Source organism: Hylobates moloch, unplaced genomic scaffold, assembly GCF_009828535.3.
Source record: "Hylobates moloch isolate HMO894 unplaced genomic scaffold, HMol_V3 SCAFFOLD_3, whole genome shotgun sequence".
NCBI classification, from domain to species: Eukaryota; Metazoa; Chordata; class Mammalia; order Primates; family Hylobatidae; genus Hylobates; species Hylobates moloch.
In genome coordinates this window covers 10,916,730-10,939,727 of record NW_026652278.1, presented here as the reverse complement: position 1 = coordinate 10,939,727, position 22,998 = coordinate 10,916,730, and the positions used below count along the sequence as shown (strand labels likewise).

Genomic DNA, 22,998 nt, shown 5'->3' with positions numbered 1-22,998 from the left:
TGGAAAGCAACCAGGTTTTCCATAAAGAATAGCTAATTGTCAGAGCTGAGATGACCATTGGAGATCACTGGGCTCAACTCCCTAATTTTAGAGGTGGTAAAACCGCAACCCAGAGAAGCTAATCAAGTGGTCCAAGGTCGTAGACTGAGTTAATATAGGACCAAGACCCAGCCCAGATGGGTAATGTATGTGTGTGTGTGTGTGCATGTACGCATATACACATAGGTGTTTTGCCTAAGTTTTTGCTTCTGCCCCACTTTGGTTGATCCTGGAGAATGAGCCTGAGGTGCGCTGTCAGCCTGGGGGCCTCACTCAGCACAGGCCCAGCTTTTCTGCCCTGGGGGAGTTCCAGCACTTATGGTTCATCTGTGGTTCAGTTATGGAACTCACACCACACGTAGTGCCCCCAAAGCCGAGGCTGCGTGCACCGACCTCCCCTCCCTTCCTGTGGTAGGCCCCTGCTTGGATTCTTCCTAAACTTCCCCTTTGCCCTGCTCTGTGTTATACCCAGTCTGGTCCCCTGTCCCTGTGGAGTGATCCGGGGCACAAGGGCAGCTGTTTCCCTGCTGGCCGCTGTGTGCCCTGAGCATCTGGGAACTGGGGAGCGGGCCGGTGAGAAGAACACCTGGAGTGGAGGTTGGGGTCAGGGAGGGTCCCAGTCCCGGTACCACCCCCACCTGCTGTGGGGCCTGCAGTCCCCTCATCAGCAGAACGGCTGTGAAGCCATCCTGCCCATCCACAGGGTGGTGGGTCGTGAAGGCTGCATACCTGGCAGAGCGGGAGAAGCTCTGGGAAGATGCTGGACATGCGCCCTAGGAGTGGTTTCCCTGCCTTGCCCAGACTCTGCTCCCATCACCTGAACCTGCCTGTCACCACCACGGAACTGCTGTGACCATTGTTTTCCTCTTAAGCAGATTAGCAGACATCTCCTGCTCCACCCCGCCAAACAAACAAGCAAGCAAACAAACAAAAACATGCATGAAGGAGTATGGACTTATAGAGTCTTTTCTAAACATTGTTAAGTGCTGGTATTAGGATCTTCTCTTAAAATGAACCATATTCTCCAGGCTTTGGATGACACTCATGGTTGCTCACCCTCCAACTTCCTTCCCTGCTGGCAGAGCCCTGGGTTTGTTTTAGTTCCACCCCTGACTCCACCTCATTCCTGACTCAGGCAAATCCGCAGGGCCCAATGCAGTTAGGGGGGCCACGTTCCCTCATCCAACGGGTGCTGAGGTCACTGATTGGACACTGCTGATGACCTACGAGGAGGAGGGTGCCAGGGCGCTTTTGGGACTTTGCTCTTCTGAAGAGATGCTTCCACAGCATGGTCACGGACACAGTCATGTCTGGATGTGATGTCTGGAATGGTGGTGGCCGTCTTGTGGCTGTGAGAACAGGCTGAGGTTGATTGGTTGGAGGGAAGGAAGGAGCCTTGGTCTTGGTGCTGTCTGTGAGCCTTCGAGTTATCACCCTGGCACCACCCAGCCCTTGGACAGATGTCTACTCTACATACTCCATTTGGAGTTGTTTTTTTTTTTTGTCAATTGCTGTTGAAAACACCCTAATTGATACACACAAACTGTTTTTAGTGCTGGTCTGTGTTTGGCCCTTATGGAAGACTCTGGGCTGAGCTGCCCCTGGTGAGGGAGGTGGACTTTGTGTTTTCTTACTGCTCTGTGTCCTGGTGGCTTGTTTGTGTCTCTGCCCATGAGACAAAAGCCTAGAGCGCAAGGGCGGATTTTCTTAATCGTATGTTCCCTGCGCCAAGCACATAGGAGACACTCACTGAATGGTTGTTGAGAGAGTTCTCTTTCACGGAGGCAGTGTTTTGTGAACGATGCTGCCAGGCCTGCTTGTTGTTTGTCTGTTGGTTGTAATCTGCGTGAATGGTAAGAGCCATCTTTAATCACGCTGTGAGCAGCCTCTTCCGAGGTGTTAGCGTTACTCCCACTACCTGGCCAGCATCCTGCCAATGGCTAGGACTTTGTAATTTACATAGATACGGTGGGGAGACCTGGAGCTCATGGCCAGGACTCTGACACCCTCACGGGAGCTGTTTCTACATCTACCTGGGTGGCTGCCTAGGACATTAGAGGATTCGTGTCTTCCTAAAGTCCCTCTGTTGAGAGGCTTCTGGCTCTGTTAAGAGGACACTATTTAGCATTGTGAGTCCCTGCAGGCTGGGGGCCAGTGGACGTTTTTCTTCTAGATGCCCCCTCTCTTCTTCTGGCCTCCCAGGTTCCCTGCTCCTGAGATTGTGAGAACTGGCCTGTGCTGGGCTCACTGCAGAAAGACTGTCGTCCCCAAAAGTCTTGTGCCAAACTTGAGCTACAAGCTCATTTGGGGGACCTGAGGTCTCCGCCTGGGCTCTGTGAGAGCAGCCATGGGTTGTTTCTGCCCCCTCACTGCTGTCATGCCCACACTTCGCTTGCATTTTCTTTTCCGCCCAGCAGTGTGAGGATCTGGCATGAGGAGTGGGACTTGCGTGCCCTCTTTCTTCTCCTCTTCCCCTTGGCCTTTTCATCTGTCAGTGGAGGACAGATGTTTGCCCCGTTTACTTCTAGGCTCACTGTGGGGCTCCAGGGAGATGGTGAAGTGGCCAAGGAGAGGAGCTGCCACCTTCAAGACGGCCTGTGGCTGGTGCTGCTTTAAAGGGAGACTCAGAGGTGCTTTGCTGTGAGTGGCGCGGGAACCAGCCTGGGGACAGCAGTGCAGATGCCTTGGACTCAGAATGCATGGGCCCCGCGGGGCTTCACGGCGCCTGTGGCTATGCGCTTCCAGCCTTATCTGTGCTGCATCTCTTCCACATTCCCCCGTGGAGCTGATGTCTAGACAGCTATGGAATTAAATGCTCAATTACCGAGTAGGAATTTGGCCAGCAGAGGTATAGCTGCTGAGCAGACAGACTCGAGGTGAGGCTCACGGCTGAGAATGGGCCCCACCTGGCTTTGGAATGAGCTGAGGGGCCCGATGCTCCTGCAGCCAGTGGCTCCTGTGGGGAGCTGGGGCCGTGACCCCCAAAAGGCAGTTTGACCTCATGGAGAGCCATAAATCTGGCCTGGTCAACATCTCTGCAACACATCATTCCCTTGCAAAGATTTCTGCCTATGATTGGAATTCTGGGTGAACATGTACTGGGCATGTGGGTCTGAGAGCTGGGAAGCCTGTTCTTTTGTTTAGCCAGGTTGCCCATCGCCTGTGAGAAGTGCCCCCATCTGTGAGCCTCAGTATCCACATCTTTAAAATGGGGGGGAAATATAGCTCAACTCCTAAGGGTGCCATGAGAGTACTTTGTCACCTGCCAGGCAAAGGCTTATTCCTTTCACAGAAATCCAGGGTTTACAATATGAGACCGCTCCCCACTCCGCCGCATGTGTCTGCTTGCTTTTTTCTGTCTTAGGGTTGCCCTTCATGAGCTAGGAAATGTCTGAGTGGATAAAAATGTAAACGAGATGATCACTGGTCGTGCCCATTGGTGCAGCCTTTGCCTAAATGGCCACTTACGTAGCCACATTTCCTCGTCTGTGTTCAGGTGAGGACTGGTTTCTGGGGAGACTGCCTGGGTTCACATCACGGGTGTCCATCTTGTCGAAGCCCATGTGGTCACCCAAGTGTGACTGAGCCAGGCTTGCCCACGGGGTGCTCTGGGCCCCATTTTCGGCAGCAGGCAGCATCCCCTGGAGGCCTGGCCCTCTCTGGGAGCAAGGGGAGCAGCGCCCATGGGCAAGCAGCCTGCAGCCTCCATCTCTGCCCGGGGGCTCCCCCGCCTCAGCCTCAACAGCTTCTGCAAAACTGTTTGTCTCCTTGCTGCATCCTCTGGGCCTGAGCTCAGACGGTGGAAAAGAAGAGCTGGAAGGAGAGTTGCCTTTCAGTCTCTCTGCCTTCTGAGGTCTCCTGAGACACAGACCCTGGGCCTGCCTCCCTTTCTAGGAGGCGCCGATGGGTGGTAAGGATAGGGGATGAGTTAGATGTGAATTAGGATCCCCACAGCAAGCCCTGCCTCATAACTTTCTGATGGGTTTTCAATGTGTGGTGAAGCAGACGCCTGCTGGGCCCCCTTCCTGAGTTGAGTTTGACCTCCTCCGTCCTGTCTGTCTCCTTGAGCAGCCAGGCCACCCTGCTTCAGCAACCTGTGCCACCCCATCCCTTTACCTGTCCCAAGCCCAGCCCCGAAGGCCTCAAAGGCCTGGTCTTCCAGCCAGTCCAGGGCCTGAAGTGATAGCAGTGTCCCTGGTGGACCTCCACCGGCGTGGCCTAGTACACATCCCAGCCCTGCCTCCTGCCCCGCCTGCACGCCATGAGTGCTGAAGTCATGCCTGGCAGGGGCTACTGGCCCAGGCCCAGAGTAAACAGGCTGCGCTGAGCTCGCTGGTGTGCTCCTGGATGCTGATGAGCTTGAGGAGTGTGGGAAGTGAGTGTGGGGCTGAGTAGGGATGCTGTAGGCTTGCACCTCCCCGCAGCTGCCCTGCACGCTGCAGCCTCAGGCAGCCCCACAGGGAAAGGGTCACCCACTGTCAGGGCAGACCTTTACCATGGCTGGGTGACACGGGCTGGCTGTGGAAAGGTGGTTGGTGGTTCCCGCTGTTGGATTTGCACAGGCCCAGATGCTCACAGCAAAACCAACACCCAGATGATGCTTACAGGAGCCAGCGGGTATTCAAAGAGCTGTTCAGATCTTAAGTTGCTTCATTCTTACAGTGGACCATTGAGGTAGCTGTAGGTTGGTCCCATTTTCCAGATGAGAAAACTGAGGACCTGAGTGGTCATAAGCTCAGGTCCTGATCTAAATCACGCAGCCTGGCCCCAGGTGTGTGCTCTTGACCATGGACAGTGCTCTCCTGGTCCTCTTGGTATCTGTGATCTGAGGGACCTTCCTCTTTCTCAGTGTCGTATAGTCAGTTTTAGGTCTTGGACTCTGTCTTCATATCCCTTTCTCCCTCTGTGAGCTTTCTCACCCAGCACCTTCCTTATTTGGTGTGTGTTGGGGGATATTTGTGGCGTGGCGTGGCACTGTGTAGTGGACGAGAGAGTCTGTTTTTCTGGTCCCAGTCCCAGGTTTCGATCCCTGCTCTGTCTCAAGTCACCCAGACTCTTGGAGCCTCAGTTTCCTCATCTGTTAAATGGGCATGGGGGTCACCCCACCTCATCAGCTAGTGTCTGCTCCATCCCTGGCGGAGGAGATGGCTCAAGTAACCCCTGGGTTCCACCTGTCCCACCCCACTGGTCCCCTGGCTCTTTCTTTGTTGAGATAGACAAACGTGAGGCTCTGGAGTTGCAGTTCCCACGAGGGCTGGGGTGGCTCTCTGCTTTCTGGGCCTGGTCCATGTTGTTCAGGGCAGCTGCTCATTCTAAGTGAATAAAGGCTGAAGGAACTCGGGAGGTCTGCTCGGCTCCGAGGAAGGCAGAGAGGGAAGGGGCCCCGATGCCTTCCCTGATAGAGCTAGGGAGGCCATTCTGTGGTTCCCCCCAGCTCCTTCACCTGGGTGACCCTGGAGCTGGCTTCTGTTCCATTTTGTTGTGCAGAATTTTTGGGACTCCTGGCTTTGCCTGGCCTTTGTGGGACACTGGAGATCAGGGTTTCTGGAGTTGGCCAGTTAGCCCGCCCAGACCAGGGAGCACAGGTGGCTGGTGGAGGGCCATTTCAGGAGAGGAGAGACAGCCCACCTATTGGGTCTTGCTGTCTTGGGTCCTGGAGGCCTTACTGTCCCCATGCTCCATCCCTGCCACTGACCAGTGTGGCCCTGTACTCAGCATAGGTGTGCACCTGAATCAGTGCAATTCCTGCCCGCAGAGCACCCCAAATATTCCAGGCCTCAGGACGGACGTGCACATGATGAGTCAGGGCAGGTTTCATCGCCTGTAGCTTGGGATCCTTCCCTGGGGCTTGGTTCTCTAGGGCTGCCCCAGGCAGTCTCACCCCAAACCCTGAATTCATGTTGTCTTCCTCTGTCTCTTGGCCTCAAGGTTTCAGAGTGAGTCTGTGCTGATAGCTTCAAGATGCGATGAGACCCCGACTTGGCCTCCAGTTACCTCCCCACGGTTCCCTTGGTGTGTGTGTGGCTTCAGTGTTCACTGGCTCCTGCATAGCTTGCAATGTGTGGATTACAGGTGGGAGGGAAATCCGGTCCTGCCCGCAGCAAAGGGATGTCAGTCGTGAGCTCAGTTCCCCACCGGGCCTGGTGTTTCCAAATGGCCCGTCACTGCCCCTGCTTGATTTTCCATGGTATCTGTGCCTTTACCCATTTGGTTAAATTAAACCAACTCAGCAACGCCAGCCGTTGTGGTTTCAGGGCAAGCTGCCTGTCCTGCTGCTTGGCCGCTCCTCCGAGCTGCGGCCGGGAGAGTTCGTGGTCGCCATCGGAAGCCCGTTTTCCCTTCAAAACACAGTCACCACCGGGATCGTGAGCACCACCCAGCGAGGCGGCAAAGAGCTGGGGCTCCGGAACTCAGACATGGATTACATCCAGACCGACGCCATCATCAACGTGAGCCTCTGTCCCTCTGTGGGTGGGGACTGGGGCAGGGTTTTGCCAGAGAGGAGTCAGCATAGGTCTCAGCCCCTGACTCTCTTGTAGTCTGCGTGAAGGGATGGAACTAGACCAAGCCATGTGGATTCTAGTGCCAGCAGCACCGCAGGGGTCACACGGCGGGTTCGGTGACACTGGAGCAGGTGGACAGCCAGCCTCCTCCCAGGAGGAAGAAGTTGTGTTGGGTGCTTTAGGGTGATTGCAGTTGGCTTCTGGGCTTCAGAGAGAAAATCTCCCTGTTTATGGCACCTCTAAAACTTTCCAAAAATTGTTAAGGTCATTTTTTTTCTAGCAAAATATTAGGTTAATGGGAATGAATCTCAGAGAAGAATCATGCCCCCCACTCTAGGCACCGTGCTCAGGAAACGGCCAGGCAGGGACATAGATTGGACCATGTTATGACACGATTTGTAACCTTTTCATTTCTGTTTAATTGCAGTATGGAAACTCGGGAGGCCCGTTAGTGAACCTGGTAAGGTCTTTTAAACCTATGTTAGGTCATTTGTTTTTATCTGTGTACACGTTGTTTTTTGTTTGTTTTTGTTTGTTTGTTTGTTTGTTTTTGAGGCAGGGGGTCTTTTCAAACATAAGGTTGCCAAATCGTGTTATCAAATTCCTTTAAAATGGCTCTGTAAATGTACTGCATGCTTGCAAATGACCCTACGGATCGTTTCTGGGAAGAGTAAGGCAGGCTGGAGGTGAGGGTTGGAAATGTGATGCCAGAGAACACACTTGTGTCTCAGAGTTACGGGTAAACACTGTGAAATTCAGGGCCAATGCAGGAGTAAGGTGAAGGTCACCAAAAGTGCTGGCCAGTCACCGAAAGCCCCTCCTCTGAATTAAATCTCCTGGGCTGCTGAGGGAGCCGGCTGGGCTCATACACACTTTCTCTTGGCCAGGAATCCTCCCTTAAGGCCTGGCTGGAATGAGGGGGAGTTACCCACCCACAAAGATATCACTTAAGTCTACCGTTAAATACTTGAGCAGAAAAAGTGAAGCCTTAGAATACAGACCATCAGAGCTAGAGGGCAGCTCCGGGGCCGTTTATAGGGGCTGTCTTTAGCAAGGCCCAGTGTGATGGCACCTCCTAGATGGTGCCTTGGCATCAGGTACTGACATCTCAGCACTCATGGGAAGTGTGCACGGAGTGATGTATCCCCGCTTGGCAGCTTTCCCTTCCCAGCAGAGGGGCAGCTGTGCTCCCAGCTCTGCCCTCTGCCTCCCCGCGCAGCACCCTGGGGATGGAGTGGAGATGGCTTTGCTGGTAATGAAGCATGACAGCCCTAAGCTCTAGGGTTGTTTCCCCCTGAAGTCAGCAGAGTCATCTTAAGATCATTAGAAATGGGAGAAGCAGGAAGGTGTGGGCAGCCACCTAAAGGGCTTTGAGCCTTTGGAAACGTATTCCTTGTGAAACAGGAGCAAATAACATCGTGCATTTGAAACTATCTGTGCTTACTGTGAGGTGAGCACCCAGTGCCGACCTGGAGTGTGTGCGATTCTTCCACAGCTGCGCGTGGCTCACGCTGCCTGGGTGTCCTGATGCCTCTCTCCCTGCTGCAACGGGGATCCCCTCCTTGCATCTCCCCACTTCGATCTCTGAAATAGCTCAGGGATTCTTTCATGCATATTCTCTTTGGGTGTGTACCTGCCGGTAAAGCTTCACGATTCAGTAAGCCGTGTCCTTCTTGCTTTTCAGGACGGTGAAGTGATTGGAATTAACACTTTGAAAGTGACAGCTGGAATCTCCTTTGCAATCCCATCTGATAAGATTAAAAAGTTCCTCACGGAGTCCCATGACCGACAGGCCAAAGGTAGGCAAGGCCCACACAGCCCCGGGGACTCCGGAGACTGGGCCTGAAGCTCAGCTGCCCTGTGGGACTTGGGGAAGGGAAAAGCGGCAGCTCCCAGGACTAGCCAAGCCGTCTCCGATCCAGAAGTGAACGGGAATGCACATTATTACATCCCTGGTAGAAGGTCACAGACATTTCACCATTTTTGTCCTCTGATCATGTCACAGGACAATGTCACTTGAGTCAGTCCAATATGTGCCAGGCATGATCCGAGGTGACTTCTGTACATTATTTCACTTTATTTATGTATGTCACTTAATTCTTTTGCCCTATCAGTTAGGAATTACGAGTCCCATTTTGCTGATGAGAAAACAGGTTCAGGGAGATCATTCTACAAACGTTTATTGCCCCATCTGCTCTAAGTCAAGCAGGGAGCTTGGCACTGGACAGCTCAACTGGGGCCTGGGGCTCAACTGGGGCCTTTGCTGGTGTGACTTTTATGTTCTGTTGGGGGATGGGAAGGCTGACAGTAAATAATCAAACACATAAGATACTATTAGTGCTTCCAAGAAAACAGATCAGGATGGCCGGCAAGGGAGTGACTGGAGGGGCAGCTGGTGGAGATGGTGTGGCCAGGAAATGCCTTCCAAGCTGAGGTCTGAGTGAGGAGGAGCCAGCGGGCAGGGATGTGGGGGGAACACTCCAGAAGGAAAGACAGAGGACTCAGCATAGCTGAGTGAGCACAAGGCCCCTGTAGTGGCGGGAGGGCCGGAGCACAGTGACAGCATGGAGTTCCCCGGGGTGGAAAGCTGGCCAAGGCTGGGCGAGCAGGCTCACAGCAGGCTGTGGTGAGTGGCCTGGGTTGCATCCTAACCACATTTAAGAACAGGGAAGTTCATGATCTGATTGATGTCACTGAAAGGACACTCTGATGGCTGGGGGGAGTCTGCTGGAGGGATTGCTGGAGGTTGGGGACCGGTTAAGGGGCTCTCCCAGTCATCTGGATGAGACATGCTGGGGGTTCAGACAAGGGTGGTGGCCGTGGAGGTGGGACAGAGGGGTCACATTCCAGATATATATGGGGGGTAGAGCAAGCTTGGGGAAGGGCCAGCTGTCAGGATGACGCCATGAGGAATTAAGGGTCATGCCCAGGTATCTGACCATTAATTGAAACGATGGGACTTTCCCAAGGTCCCCGAGAGGGGAGGGGTCCAAACCAGGATTTGAGCTGCAACCTCAGTGTACCCTTCTGTGGCCCTTCCTGCAACCTGGGGGATTGGGCCCCCGGCCTCTGGTGTCCCCAGCACCCCCACCAACTGGGCTGACCTTCTGCTGTCCCTTTGTTGTCTCACCAGGAAAAGCCATCACCAAGAAGAAGTATATTGGTATCCGAATGATGTCACTCACATCCAGGTGGGTAAACAGGATGCATGTCTGTGTCTTAAATTTTAATAAACCTGAACTTCAGAAGGTGCTCACGGGCACCCCTGAAGGAGAAACCTTATGCTGCCTTAAGACATCTCAGTTTCTGCTTATAACGAAGTAGCATCGGGAAAGAGGACAGGTCATTAGCCTTGGTCCCTTTGGTTTTAGCCTGTGTTTTTGCATTCTGAGCTGGTTTTCTTCATTGGCAGCAGGCCCTCCAGTGTAGAAGGTTCTGTCCTCCTCTTTGAAGGCAGGCCTGAACTGTGCGTGTGTGGTGGGGCTGTTGATTCACTCTGGCTCATGTCTTCTTTACCCCACATTCTGTTGAAACCCACATTCCAGGAGGGCCCCAAGCCCCTCCCGCAGCTCTAGGCACTCTGCTTTCGTTGCTCTGCAGCTCGTGGGCCGCGGCTCCAGGAATGCCAGGGCAGGCCAAGCTCAGGGAAGTGAATGACTGATGTGCTTGTTTTCCCCGAGCTGGCGGAATTGCGGCCTGTGGTTGGCAGGCACATGGCATCCTGGTGTTCTAACCTGGATGAAAAATTCTGGTGTCATCTCATGAGTCCTGGTAGTAGACTCACCTGGCATGGCTAAAACTGTCAGAGGTAAAGTAGGTAAAGACTAAAATATAGTAACAGATAGATTAGTGTGTTCATTACCATGACGAATTAATGATTCACTCACTGTGAAAGTATTAATATATTTTGATACACGTTATGAATGGTGGTCCCTTTCTTAGCACTCCAGAAGATGGAGCCACTTGTCAAGGTTAAAGTGTCCCCTCAGTTGTTTGCCTTTGGAACTAGGAGGTGTAGGGAAAGATGGTAGGCCCTTGGCGCCCAGCTTCCTGGGTTCCTGGCCCTGCTCTGATACTTCCTGCCTTGTGACCTTGGGAATGATATGACCCCTGAGTGCCTCAGTTTCCTCCTCTTCAGGATGGGGATGACAGCGCAGGTGCTTCTGGTGTGTGGCCAGGCTCGGATCAGGGAGTGGTGGCAGGGATCACCAGCCACAGTGATGCCAGCCACTATGTATCACATGCCAGGTGGCTTACTGGGATGACCTCATCTGATCCTCACAACTCATGTCGTAGGGTACTGTTATTATCTCCATTTTGCAAGTGAGGAAATGAAGGCACAGAGAGATTAAGCAACTGTCCGAGGTCACACAGCTAGCAAATGGTAGAGCTAGAGCTGCAAACCAGGCCAAGCACTATACTTTACTGACTCCTTAGTAATAGCTACTATTAATTAAGAAATAATAACGATGATGGCTGGGTGCGGTGGCTCACATCTGTAATCCCAGCACTTTGGGAGGCGAAGGCGGGCAGATCACTTGAGCACCCAGGTTGCAGATCTAAGGCAGGTGTCCTGGGCAAAGGTGAGCAGAGAGTGCTCTTCAACTCATTGTGCCAGGAGTTCGAGACCAGCCTGGCCAATTTGTGAAACCCTGTTTCTACTAAAAATATAAAAAATTAGCCAGGCTTGGTGGCAGGCACCTGTAATCCCAGCTACTCGGGTGGCTGAGGCAGGAGAATTGCTTGAACCCAGGAAATGGAGGTTGCAGTGAAATGAGATCGTACCACTGCACTCCAGCCTGGGCGACAGAGCAAGACTCTGTCTCAAAAAAAAAAAAAAAAAAAAAGAAATAATAGTAATGATGAAAGCACTTTCCTTGCTGTTACCAAGTAAATCTTTGACTCTGGTAGACAGGCAATTTTAAAATAGGATCAGAACTCCTGGAGGAATTTTACATTAGACCCAGGGAGAAGATGGGAACTGGTGAGAGCTGAGTTTTGCCTGGGGAAGGCCTGGTGTTTCTTCACACTAACACACGGGTGCTTTTTCTCTGGAGCAGCAAAGCCAAAGAGCTGAAGGACCGGCACCGGGACTTTCCAGACGTGACCTCAGGAGCGTATATCATTGAAGTAATTCCTGATACCCCAGCAGAAGCGTGAGTTAGAGTCATTTTCTCTTTTTCCAATATTCTTTTTGTTCCTGTGGGGGTAGCAGGAAGAGGGAGCGCTGTTCCTTTTCTACTGGCTCAGATGATGGTGTTGATCCTCGACAGACGTGGTCGGACATTGCTGGTCATTCCTGCTGGACAGGCCTTCCGACCCGGTTCAGTCCAGGACTCATCCATAGGAGGGTGCCTTCTGTCTTCAAAAGTCCTTGCTCCACGAGGACCCTCCAGATGGACAGAGCAATAGCACACTCGTAATGAGTCTCTGGGATGGCCTGGCTGGCCAGAGAGAGGGTTTCAGGAACAGTGTCCCCAAACCCTCATGTGGCGGTCCTGTTCTAGGCTTCGCGCCCCTTCTTCTCCCAGAGTCTTCCAGATTGTCTCTGACAGGCCCATACCAGAAAAATAACCCAAGTGGTATCAAAGTAACATAACAAGAAGTAGCCCAACCATCCATCAGGGTTTGTTACCTGTACTGGCGGAATATCCAGAGAAAAGCGCTAGACCAGGGACCAGCAAATGTGCCCTGGGGGCTAGATCTGGCCCACTGCCTGCTTTTATATGGAGCTGTGGGCTAAGAATAGTTTTTGCATTTTATTTTTATTTTTACTTATTTTTTATTTTCATAGGTTTTTGGGGAACAGGTGGTATTTGGTTACATGAGTAAGTTCTTTGGTGGTGATTTGTGAGGTTTTGGTGCACCCATCACCCAAGCAGTGTGCACTGAACCCAATTTGTAGTCTTTTATCCCTCATCCCTGTCCCAGCCTTTCCCCTTGAGTCCCCAGAGTCCATTGTATCATTCTTATGCCTTTAAGTCCTCATAGCTTAGCTCCCACTTATGAGTGAGAACATTTAAATGGTTGAAAAAATCCTGAAATAAGGATAGTATTTTGTGACATGTTAAATTTGTATGAAATTCAAATTTCAGTGTCCACTGAAATTTGGTTTATGACATCTATGGTGGCTTTGTGCTGGAACAGCAGAGTTGAGTAGCTTCAACAGAGACCATATGTATGGAAAAGCCTAAAATATTTCCTATGGAGCCCTTTACAGAAAAAGTTTGCAGACCCTTGTGCTAGCCCATGAAGGACCGTGACAGCGTTTTGATGCTGACCTATATAAGAGCTACAGTTATAGTGGCAGCCACACAAAGGAAGTGCCCCTTAACAGAAGCATTCCGCCCACCCCTGTAGGAACTGCATTCTGAGTTGCAATACCCATTATAAGCAAGTTGGCCATGGTCATGCTACGTGGCAGATAGTACCTGGTACATCCTTCCCCACTTTGGGGTCAATCTTGACCTTTGATCTCCTTGGGGTCATAAGGCCACACAAGTGTTAGTAGGCATTTCTACAGTGGACACAATGGATGATTTGGCCTACAAATCTCAAAAGGAGCCCAGCATCATGGCACATGCATGTAATCCCAGCTACTCAGGAGGCTGAAGCAGAAGGATCCCTTGAGCCCAGGAGTTCGAGACTAGCTTGGGCAACAATTGAGACCCCATCTCAAAAAAAAAAAAAAAAAAGTGGGGAGAAAAGAACATTATTAAAAAAAAAACCTTAAAAAGTAATCCGATCTACTGATGGTTTATTTTTTATTTTATTTTATTTTTTTTGAGATGGAATCCCACTCTGTCGCCCAGGCTGGAGTGCAGTGGCACAATCTTGGCTCACTGCAACCTCCACCTCCTGGGTTCGAGTGAATCTCTTGCCTCAGCCTCTGAGTAGTTGGGATTACAGGTGCCCACTACCAAACATGGCTCTTTTTTTTTTTTTTTTTTTTTTTTTGTAATTTTAGTAGAGACAGGGCTTTGCCGCGTTGGCCAGGCTGGTCTTGAACTCCTGACCTCAGGTGATCCACCTGCCTCAACCTCCCAAAGTGCTGGGATTACAGGCATGAGCCACCGTGCCTGACCCACTGATGGTTTGAATTATTCTGAGTTCACCACCATCCAATCCTGTTTGCTCTGGGCTTTTAGGTTCTAAGCTGTGCCTCTGTCCATGTAAAGTCAGATCAGGAGGAATGGAAACATGAAACATTGCCATTGTGTTTCCCTGTGTGTTGCAGTGGTGGTCTCAAGGAAAACGATGTCATAATCAGCATCAATGGACAGTCCGTGGTCTCTGCCAATGATGTCAGTGACGTCATTAAAAGGGAAAGCACCCTGAACATGGTGGTCCGCAGGGGTAATGAAGACATCATGATCACAGTGATTCCCGAAGAAATCGACCCATAGGCAGAGGCATGAGCTGGACTTCATGTTTCCCTCAAAGACTCTCCCGTGGATGACGGATGAGGACTCTGGGCTGCTGGAATAGGACACTCAAGACTTTTGACCGCCATGTTGTTTGTTCAGTGGAGACTCTGGCCAACAGAATCCTTCTTGATAGTTTGCAGGCAAAACAAATGTAATGTTGCAGATCCGCAGGCAGAAGCTCTGCCCTTCTGTATCCTATGTATGCAGTGTGCTTTTTCTTGCCAGCTTGGGCCATTCTTGCTTAGACAGTCAGCATTTGTCTCCTCCTTTAACTGAGTCATCATCTTAGTCCAACTAATGCAGTCGATACAATGCGTAGATAGAAGAAGCCCCACGGGAACCAGGATGGCACTGGTCATGTTTGTGCTTTTCTCCAGGTCAGCACCCAAAGGTCAATGCACAGAGACTCCGGGTGGGTGGGCGCTGGCTTCTGAAACGGCCAAAGTTGCCTCTTTTAGGAATCTCTTTGGAATTGGGAGCACGATGACTCTGAGTTTGAGCTATTAAAGTACTTCTTACACATTGCTTTCTGTAGTGCTTATTTTCCTTTCCCAAGAGCAGCTCGTTGCAGTCTTTTTGGAATGATTCTAATGTCAGTGGGCTCCTCATTAGACTGCATTGTCCACGCAGGTTTGAGCTCTTAGTCTTATGAGTTATTTCAGAATCACCCCATGGGATTTACTAGGGTTATGAACAACTCTGCTCGGACACCCTGGCTTTATGAAGCAGGACTTGAGGACAGTTGCACTCGCATCCGGAGCTTGTCAAATGAAAGAGAGTCTGTTGACCTCATATAGCATGCAATTAGTCAGCAAAGATTTTCTGGGTCTCTGCTCTGTGCCAGGCATTGTAAGTGTGTGGTCAGTGAGAGCAGGAAAGACTCAGGCTCTCCCTCCGTAGAGCTTCAGTTCAGAAGCCAAGTCTCTTTCTGAAAGGGAGACAGCTCAGGAGACCAGGATGCAACCCCAGAATGGGCCCAGAATGCACACGGCTGCAGCTGACCTCATTTGTCCTGGGTTGTGAAATAAGAACTAGGCCTTAAGCCTTGGTGAGTTTAGAGGAGGACTCCCCTTGATGTGCCCTCAAACAGGCACAGCTAGAAGCAGCTGTAGGCACCTTTATCTCCATGAAAGCTTTCCAAAAGTTTGGGAGGCTGACCCAAGAGGACTTGCACAGCTTTAGCTTGGAAGTTTGCACAGACCTATGTCCCTGTGGGGAGCACACACCAGAGAGGATGCTGTTTATGCCAAGAGCAGCGGGTCAAAGCTTTCCAACTGTCAGCAGTCAAAAGGAGGGCCTTGGACCGGATGGAGGTTCAGTTCTCCCGATTGAGAGCTGAATCCTTCGTCCATCAACAGAGGCATAAGGCCCAACTCGTAGCTGGGGAGGCTGTGGAAGGCCAAAGGGCAAACTTAAATGCAGGGGCAGTCCAGTTGAGCACAGCCCTCATCAGTGTTGGTGCTCGGCAGCTGAGCAGCTTGTGGCCCATTGCAACCCTGGCACGTCTCTTTGCTCTCTGGTTGAATGACCTAGTAGAGTCAGGAAGGAGCCAGCGAGTCCTTTGGCTGTGGGAGTGTGTTTTGCATTCCCTCCCTTCTGCATTAAAGGTGATGACTCAGAATGGCTTGTGGCTTCAGGGGTTCATTCTCAGATGTTTTGTATGTGGGCCTGCTTTCCTGGGTGGTCCCCGGAGCTGAGGTGCTGCCACAGGTGGGGAGGATGCCGTGGGTGGCATTGAGGTCAGACCCAGCCCCGGCCTGAGCCTATCTGTCTTCAGCCTGTCAGGCATCCGGGAGATCACAGACGGTTCTGCTGGAAGAAACTAGCCCGGTGACCGACCGGCCTGAGGCCTCTGTAAACACTCTGCAACATTTCTGCAGGACACTGGACGGGGTTGGAATTTTGCCTGCATATGTGGTCACATACAAGACAGAAATGGCAGCTTGCCACATTGTTGCATATTACATGTTTGATTACATGGTTGCACTTACCAGTGAGACCCTGTGTCCCACTGGGGCTGCTTGTCCTGGAACCCCCACCTCACATTTGAAGACTTCCGGAATAGTTGTTGCTTCTGCTTGCTTTAGGCTGTGATGCAGGGTTTTGCAACATACATTAGTCTTAAAGCCTGGAGGCAGAGAACTGAGTCGAAAGAGCATGGCTTTCAGAGTTATAGATGGATTTGGGTTTAAATCTAGTGTCTATATATCTTACTGGCTGTGTGACCTTGAGCAAGTCCCTTAACCTCCCTGCCTCTTTTTCATCTGTAGAATGCCCTCAGTTGGGTCCATCTCTGCTTCCATGGAGCTCAGTTTCTAGTTCCTCTTGGCCACTTCTGGTCCCTCCAAGGTCACTTTAACAGCCCTCTGGCTGGTGGGCCCGCACCTGCCCCCTGTTCTGGCTCCTGGAGAACTGCTCACCAAATGTGGGCTCAGCAGTGCCTCTTCCAATCCCGGCACCCTCAGCTCTAGTCCTCTGCTTCCAGCTTCTGCAAAACTGCGAGCCAACCACATGGCTGGGCTTCCCCAGCACATCTGCATCACGTGACCGTCCCCACCCTGCCCTGCCAGATGCTTCTCTTGATGCACTGGCCAGGAGAGAGGCCGTGGTGTGCAGGGGTCTCCTTGCTGTGTCTTTCAGGCTTGGCTGAATGAATCTGAGATGGGCAGCTCTATACAGGGGGGTCCTCTTCTTTTTTTTTTTTTTTTTTGTGACAGGGTCTCGTTCTGTTGCTCAGGCTAGAGTGCAGTGGTTTGATCATGGCTCACTGCAGTCACGACCTCCTGGACTCATGTGATCCTCCCCCCTCAGCCTCCAGGGTAGCCAGGACTACAGCGTGCACTGTCATGCCCTGCTAATTTGTGTAATTTTTGTAGAAGTAGGGTCTAGTCATGTTGCCCGTGCTGGTCTCAAACTCTACAGCTCAAGCGATCTGCCCACCTCGGCCTCCCAAAGGCAGGAGCCACCACGCCTGGGGGGTCTTGTCTTTTCTGACTCCATTTCTCCATCTGAAAATTTGGAAGAATGCTCCTGTCTGGTGGGCGTGGTGAGGAGCAGCACATGTTGTTATCAGAACCTTCACAGTGATTGTCTCCACCTGGTTAATATTTTAGACAGGTCTGAACCTTGGATGGTAGCATTTCCATGGGCTGGCAAGGATGCTTGGCCCATTTCAGCAAATACCACTGAAGTCAGGGCCAGGCCTCGCTGAGGTTGTGCGGACATATGTCTGGGTGAACGGGCCAGTCCAATTCAAGGTTGCACCTCTGAAGGTGGTTATAGGTAAGGTCAGAGGTATGACAGTGTCAGAGTGGCTCAGTGCCGGAAGGGCAGATAGATTTCTGCTGTCCATCCCACCAATGCTGATCCATCGGTGGGAACCATCTAGAGCACTGGGTTGAGGCGGATTGTGAGGCTCAGTGTGAAGGAGCTTAAAAGAGACCTGTGGCCGGGCGTGGTGGCTCATGCCTATAATCCCAGCACTTCGAGAGGCTGAGGCCGGTGGATCAAGGAGTTCAAGACCAGCCTGGGCATCATGGTGAAACCCTGTCTCTACAAAAAATACAAAAATTAGCCAGGCGTGGTGGTGTGTGCCTGTGGTCCCAGCTACTCGGGAGGCTTAGGTGGGAGGATCACTTGAGCCTGGGAAGTCAAGGCTGCTATGAGCTGTGATCTCACCATTGCACTCTAGCCTGGGTGACAGAGCAAGACCCTATCAAAAAAAAAAAAAAAAAAAGAAAAAAAAAAAGAAAAGAAAAATAGGAGACCTGCTGTCTGGGTCTCCCTCTCAGCTCCCTGACCTTCTCATGAGGTCCCTGCTCTGGGTGTGTGTCCGGCATCAGCTCCCTGGTTGAGTCCGGGGAGCAGCCAAGGCTGAGGAGTCTGGAGCAGGCTCGTGGGAGCAGGCAGGCTGCCCTGGGGGCTGCTTTTTGCTGCACTGCCCCCACCTCCAGGGTAACTTGCTCAGGAGATGGGACTCTTTTGTATCCTTGAGGCAAGAGAACAATCAGATCTCTCTTGGAGAGCCATTCCCATTTACAGACACGTGTTTTTGCTGACCTTTGTGAGTGTTCCAGCCTTGGAGCCCTGCTCACTGCTGCCCTGGACCAGCTGGGACAGGTGCGTGCATTGATTAGCATTCTGGAGCCCAAAAGGTGGGCCCTGGAGGCTTCCTTGCCATGGTAAAGGGAAACCAGTGAGAGGGGGCGTCATGTCTGAGCTGCATCCAGGGGAGAGGAGGGATGTTAACAATAGAAATGGCAGTGTCGCGTAGTAAATGCTACCGTAGAATGAGTGTGGGTGTGGCGTGTAGGGTGTGGAAGGTGGCAGCAGGCGCTGTCGCTAAGGCTTTCTGTGCCAAGCACAGTACAACCATTTTACACACATATCTCACTTAGTCTCCTTAGTAATGCCAGGGAATAGAAACTATTATTATACCATTTTATAGATGAAGGAATGAAGGCTCAGAGAGATTAAGTAACTTGCCCAAGGCCACCCAGCTTGTCTCTGGCAGGGGTAGGACACGCCTTTGTAGGGAAGTAGGGAGGAGAGTGGGGAGATTGGGGGCCCCAAGCCCCTGGCCTGGTGTATCTGACCAGAGGAGACAAGTGCTCCCATGTCTGGCACAGGTCAGGAGCACACAGCTCAGCCTTGCCTCGCCCCCAGTCTCCCTGGAACAAGTCTAAACACCTTTCTGGGACATCTGAGCCCCTTCCTGAGTTGGTCCCCACTTTCCTTCCACTCTCACCTCTCCATTCCTCTCCTGCTCTCGATGCTCTGTCATGTGGAATTCACTTCCATTCCTTGAACAGGCTGTTCTTTCTCCTGTCTCCACACCTAAATCCCAGTACCCTCCCTGTCCCGTGTATGGAAGCTCCTCCCCATCTCTTTACCATCTGCCCCACCGGGCTCCCCTGCCAGGAGCTCGCACGCTGGCCATGTGCTGTCCCAACTGCCCATTCCCTTGTCAGGACTCACTCTGGGGCTGCAGCTCCATGGGGCCAAGTCCATCGGCCTTTCCACTGTTGAGGCCATAGGGCCGAGCCCCGCCTGCAAAGCAGGTGTCAATCAATATGGATTAGCTGAGAGCTGAGGTGGGCCCACACCTCCCTGGACAGTCACATCTGCCAGTGGAGGAAAGAATCCTCTTAGCAGGCATTCTTTCATGGAATCCATCTTTTGCATAACCACAGTGCACCCAGGACTGTGCTGGGCATATTTGGAGTGGGAGTGTGAGGAGGAGGTGAGGCTGGGGAGGGAGAGAGTGGGGCCCAGAACAGAAGGAGGCCAGTGGGGTGCCCAGGAGCTAAAGTGATGGGGCCTCACTCTCAGAGTAGTGCAAGTGGGTGGTTTGTGAGGGATACAAAACAGGACCTGTGAGGGTCTCACACATTGACCTCGGAAGGGAGGGGGACCTCAGATGGAGGCGAGAAGGGATCTCTGAGTCTACCATTGATCCCCTTTGAACAGCTGCTCTCAAAACCACTGCGGGCAAGGCCCAGTGGAGGGAATGCTCCCGATCGTGGGTTCAGTCCCAGCTCTGGGCTTTACTGACCATGACACTTGGGGCAAGTCCCTTAATTTCGCTGAGATTCCTTGTCCTCATCTGTAAAAAGTGGCCAGTGGCCGGTGTCAGCCCCTCCTCGTGTCTGAGGCACCGGGGAATGGTGTGTGGGCGCTGGCCACATGCTCATGCTTGGTCGCAAGTGGCACTGCCACGGCTGTCTCACATCATTCCTTCTAGGCACCTCGTGAGCAGATCAGATGCTCTTTGACTCAAGATGGGGTTTTGTCCCGGTAAATTCATTGTAAATGGAACATGTTGTAAGTTGAAAATGCATTTACTACACCTCACCTACAGAACATCATCGCTCAGCGTACCCCACCTTAAACATGCTCAGGACACTGACGTTAGCCTTCCATTGGGCAAAATCACCTCGCACAAAGCCTGTTTATAGTAAATTGTGGAATAGCTCATGTCATCAATCATTAAATGCTGCTCTGCACGTGAAAAACGGGATGGTTGTGTTGGGACTTCTGCTGAGTGCGTATTGCTCCCACACCACAACCGTTGTAAGTTGGGGGCTGTCTGTGCTGTTAGATCAAGTATTCATTTTAGCACAAGGGGAAACAGAGGTGCCTGGAGCTAGTAGGAGGACATGCCAGGTTCTGTCCCACGCTCACCTCTGTCTATTTGACTGTCCCTATAATTATTATCTAGCTCCCGTACTTCACAAGGCAATAAAAGTTATGGTCATTTGAGTTTAAAAACTGCTGATTTGCCAATGCCCCAAAGACTCTTCAAAGTTCCAACACTATGTTGCCTGCCTCTCTCTTTCTCTCACCTCCTCAGTCATTATCTGATCTGATCGGATGAGCTTCCTTCAGAGATGTCCCTGAAAAAGTTCTCAAGTCACCCCGTGGTGTGTCTGGGTGTGGACTATTCCCCCTGGGCCCCCCTCTCTCTCTACCATGCACAAGGGTCCCAGGGTCGTCTGTTGTTTGGAGATCTTGGGAAATACCCGAGGGGTGACATCACTCAGCCACAGCCCCCAGAAAGGAGTCTGACTGCCAAGGGGATGCCAGTGTCTGCAGGTTGAAAACCCATCAGTAGGTCCCCAGTCTTTTCAGGGCACTGGGCCTGGTTCTGGGAGAGCCTACCCGGGCTGCCCACCCCCACAGCATCCTATGTGGGGGGTCCAGCTGGGCTGACTCACTGCTGCCAGTGCCAGCTCCCAACTCGGAGGCCGAGGCCCTGCTGCTTCCGTCAGAACGCGGATGAGGCACACACAAAGGAGAGGCCTTCCTGCCAGTGGGCAGTTGTTTCGTTTAGAACTTATAAAAGATATTGCCTCAGTCTAGGGCTCTGCCAAGAGTCAGCAAAGATCAAATGAAATAAACACTAACAAATACGTTTTTGGTTTAAACAAAGAATAAAAAGGGGGCACAGATGCTGTCTGGAAACAGCGTTCAGTTAATTGCGTCTCACCTGGTCAGGTAAGCGTTTATGCACGCCAGCTGGTCCTCCTTCAGCCCGTCTCCTCCCCTAACCCACCGCCATTGTCAGCACCACCAACCACCATGACATGTGATGTACATACAGCATTTCACAGCTGCCCCATGAGATCTTGTTAGAATCTCCATTTTACAGATGAGGACATTGAGGAACAGAGCTGTTAAGTAACCAGCCTGAAGTCACACAGCAGGGAGGAGGGGTGGCTGACACATTGAAACCCAGGATGTCTGGCCCTGGAGCCCTCTCTCTTAACCCCCATGCCATTTTCCCCTTTGTCTGATGCTCAGTGTTTGCAACTGAAGACCCACTTTGCACGGTGGTGTAATTTTCTACTGGTCTAACTCTGAAGTGGTGAAGCTGGCCCGACACAAGCTCAGTGGTTGATTTGTGGGAATGATTTTGTAAGACTGAAAAGTTTACACCATGTTCCATGGGCATCACCTCCTGTGAAAGATCATCAATGCTGTAGGCAATAAGAGGGAGAGCCCGTAGGGACACCTGTCTCCCCATCTCAGATGCCTGGCTCCGTTGATTCTTGAGTGTCGGGTCTGTCTTGTGCATTTTCCATTGTGTTCTCTTCTGATGAGTCATTATATTCAGACACAAAGTCTGAGATGATACCCAGTGTAGAAAATGGGCACCATCACCAAAGGCCTTGCATGGATGCTGAGCATAAACAGGTTTAGGAACCTCAACAAAGAGAAGCCCAAGGAAGTCATTTGTGTGGGATTCAAACTGCATCAGAAATTCTGACAACCAAGACTCCTCAACTTTTAAGCTATTTTCCCGTTTATCACTCTCGTCCTTTCCTTCATACATAAGTTGGACTGACTTCAGTTTAAGGACTGCAATTGAGAAAGGTGGAGTCGAGATGGAAGAATATGAGCAGCTTTCTTACATGCACGAAGGCACATCCAAGGGAAGGGAGGTTTCGGGAGAATATTCTCGGGATACTGAGTTAGGGGCTTGTCACATCAGTGTCTACTTTTAACCTTGGCCATGCACCCATTTTTGCTAACCTTTATCAAGCACTGGTTTTGTGCCTGGTACTGTGCTAAGTCTATACAGTCCCCAACCCACTGAATTCCCACCACACCTTAGTCAACGTTGCTACCCATCTTTTTAGAGAAGGAAACAAGCTCAGAGAGGCAGCTTTCCTTGTCAAATGACACAGAGCTACTGAAGTCAGAGCAGAGGGTGGAAACCAGGCTGTCCGCCTCTAGTGCTTGTACACTGGTTCTCACTGCAGGGGCCACTGGGCATTGGTCAGATTGCCTGAGCACAGTCTTGTCCTGGATGGGTTAAGGGGTAAACATTTGTCATCCTCATCAGTAGAAATTACTTAAAGTATATTAAGCTGAAAATCCACGAAGAATAAAAATGCTTAAAAGCATCTGGATAGAAAACTTATGTGCACACAAAAACCCAAGCATGGGTGTTTATAGCAGCTTTACTCATAATTACCGAAAAATGGGAAGCGGCTAAACGTCCTTCAGCAGGTAATGGATAAGGAAACTATAATACACCCAGACAATAGAATATTATTCAGTGCAAAAAAGAAATGAGCCAGCAAGCCATGAAAAGGCACGGAGGAAACTTGAATGGATATTGCTAAGTGAAAGAAGCCAATCTGACAAAGCTACATAGTATATGATTCCAATTATGTAACATTCTGGAAAATTATAGAAACAGTAACATTCTAGAAAATTACAGAGACAGTAAAAAGATCAGCGGTTGCTAGGAGTTGGGTGGAGGGAGAGATAAAGAAGTGAAACACAGGACTTTTAGGGCAATGCAACTATTTTGTATGATATTGTAATGATAGACACATACATTTGTCAATATCCATAGAATATACAACACCAAAAATAAACCCTAATGTAATCTATGGATTTTGTGATGATGACATGTCCATGTAGGCTCATCATTAGGTAACTAATGCACCACTCTGGTGAGGGATGTTGATAATGGGGGCAGCTGAGAGTTGGGGCAGGCAGGGGGCATAGGGGTACTA

General features: G+C 51.2%; 1 protein-coding gene across 1 annotated transcript in view; it reads left to right on the top strand.

The window, feature by feature from the left end:
* HTRA1 (HtrA serine peptidase 1) overlaps nucleotides 1-14,495 on the top strand; it is a 53,190-nt gene extending 38,695 nt beyond the window's left edge. Inside the window, exons 4-9 of the mRNA XM_032176026.2 lie at nucleotides 6,294-6,488; nucleotides 6,970-7,002; nucleotides 8,227-8,341; nucleotides 9,676-9,733; nucleotides 11,603-11,698; nucleotides 13,780-14,495. Of these exons, the coding sequence (XP_032031917.2) occupies nucleotides 6,294-6,488; nucleotides 6,970-7,002; nucleotides 8,227-8,341; nucleotides 9,676-9,733; nucleotides 11,603-11,698; nucleotides 13,780-13,948 (666 nt within the window). The 3' untranslated portion in view covers nucleotides 13,949-14,495. The remainder of the gene's footprint in view (nucleotides 1-6,293; nucleotides 6,489-6,969; nucleotides 7,003-8,226; nucleotides 8,342-9,675; nucleotides 9,734-11,602; nucleotides 11,699-13,779) is intronic.
* Nucleotides 14,496-22,998: the final 8,503 nt, after the last annotated feature.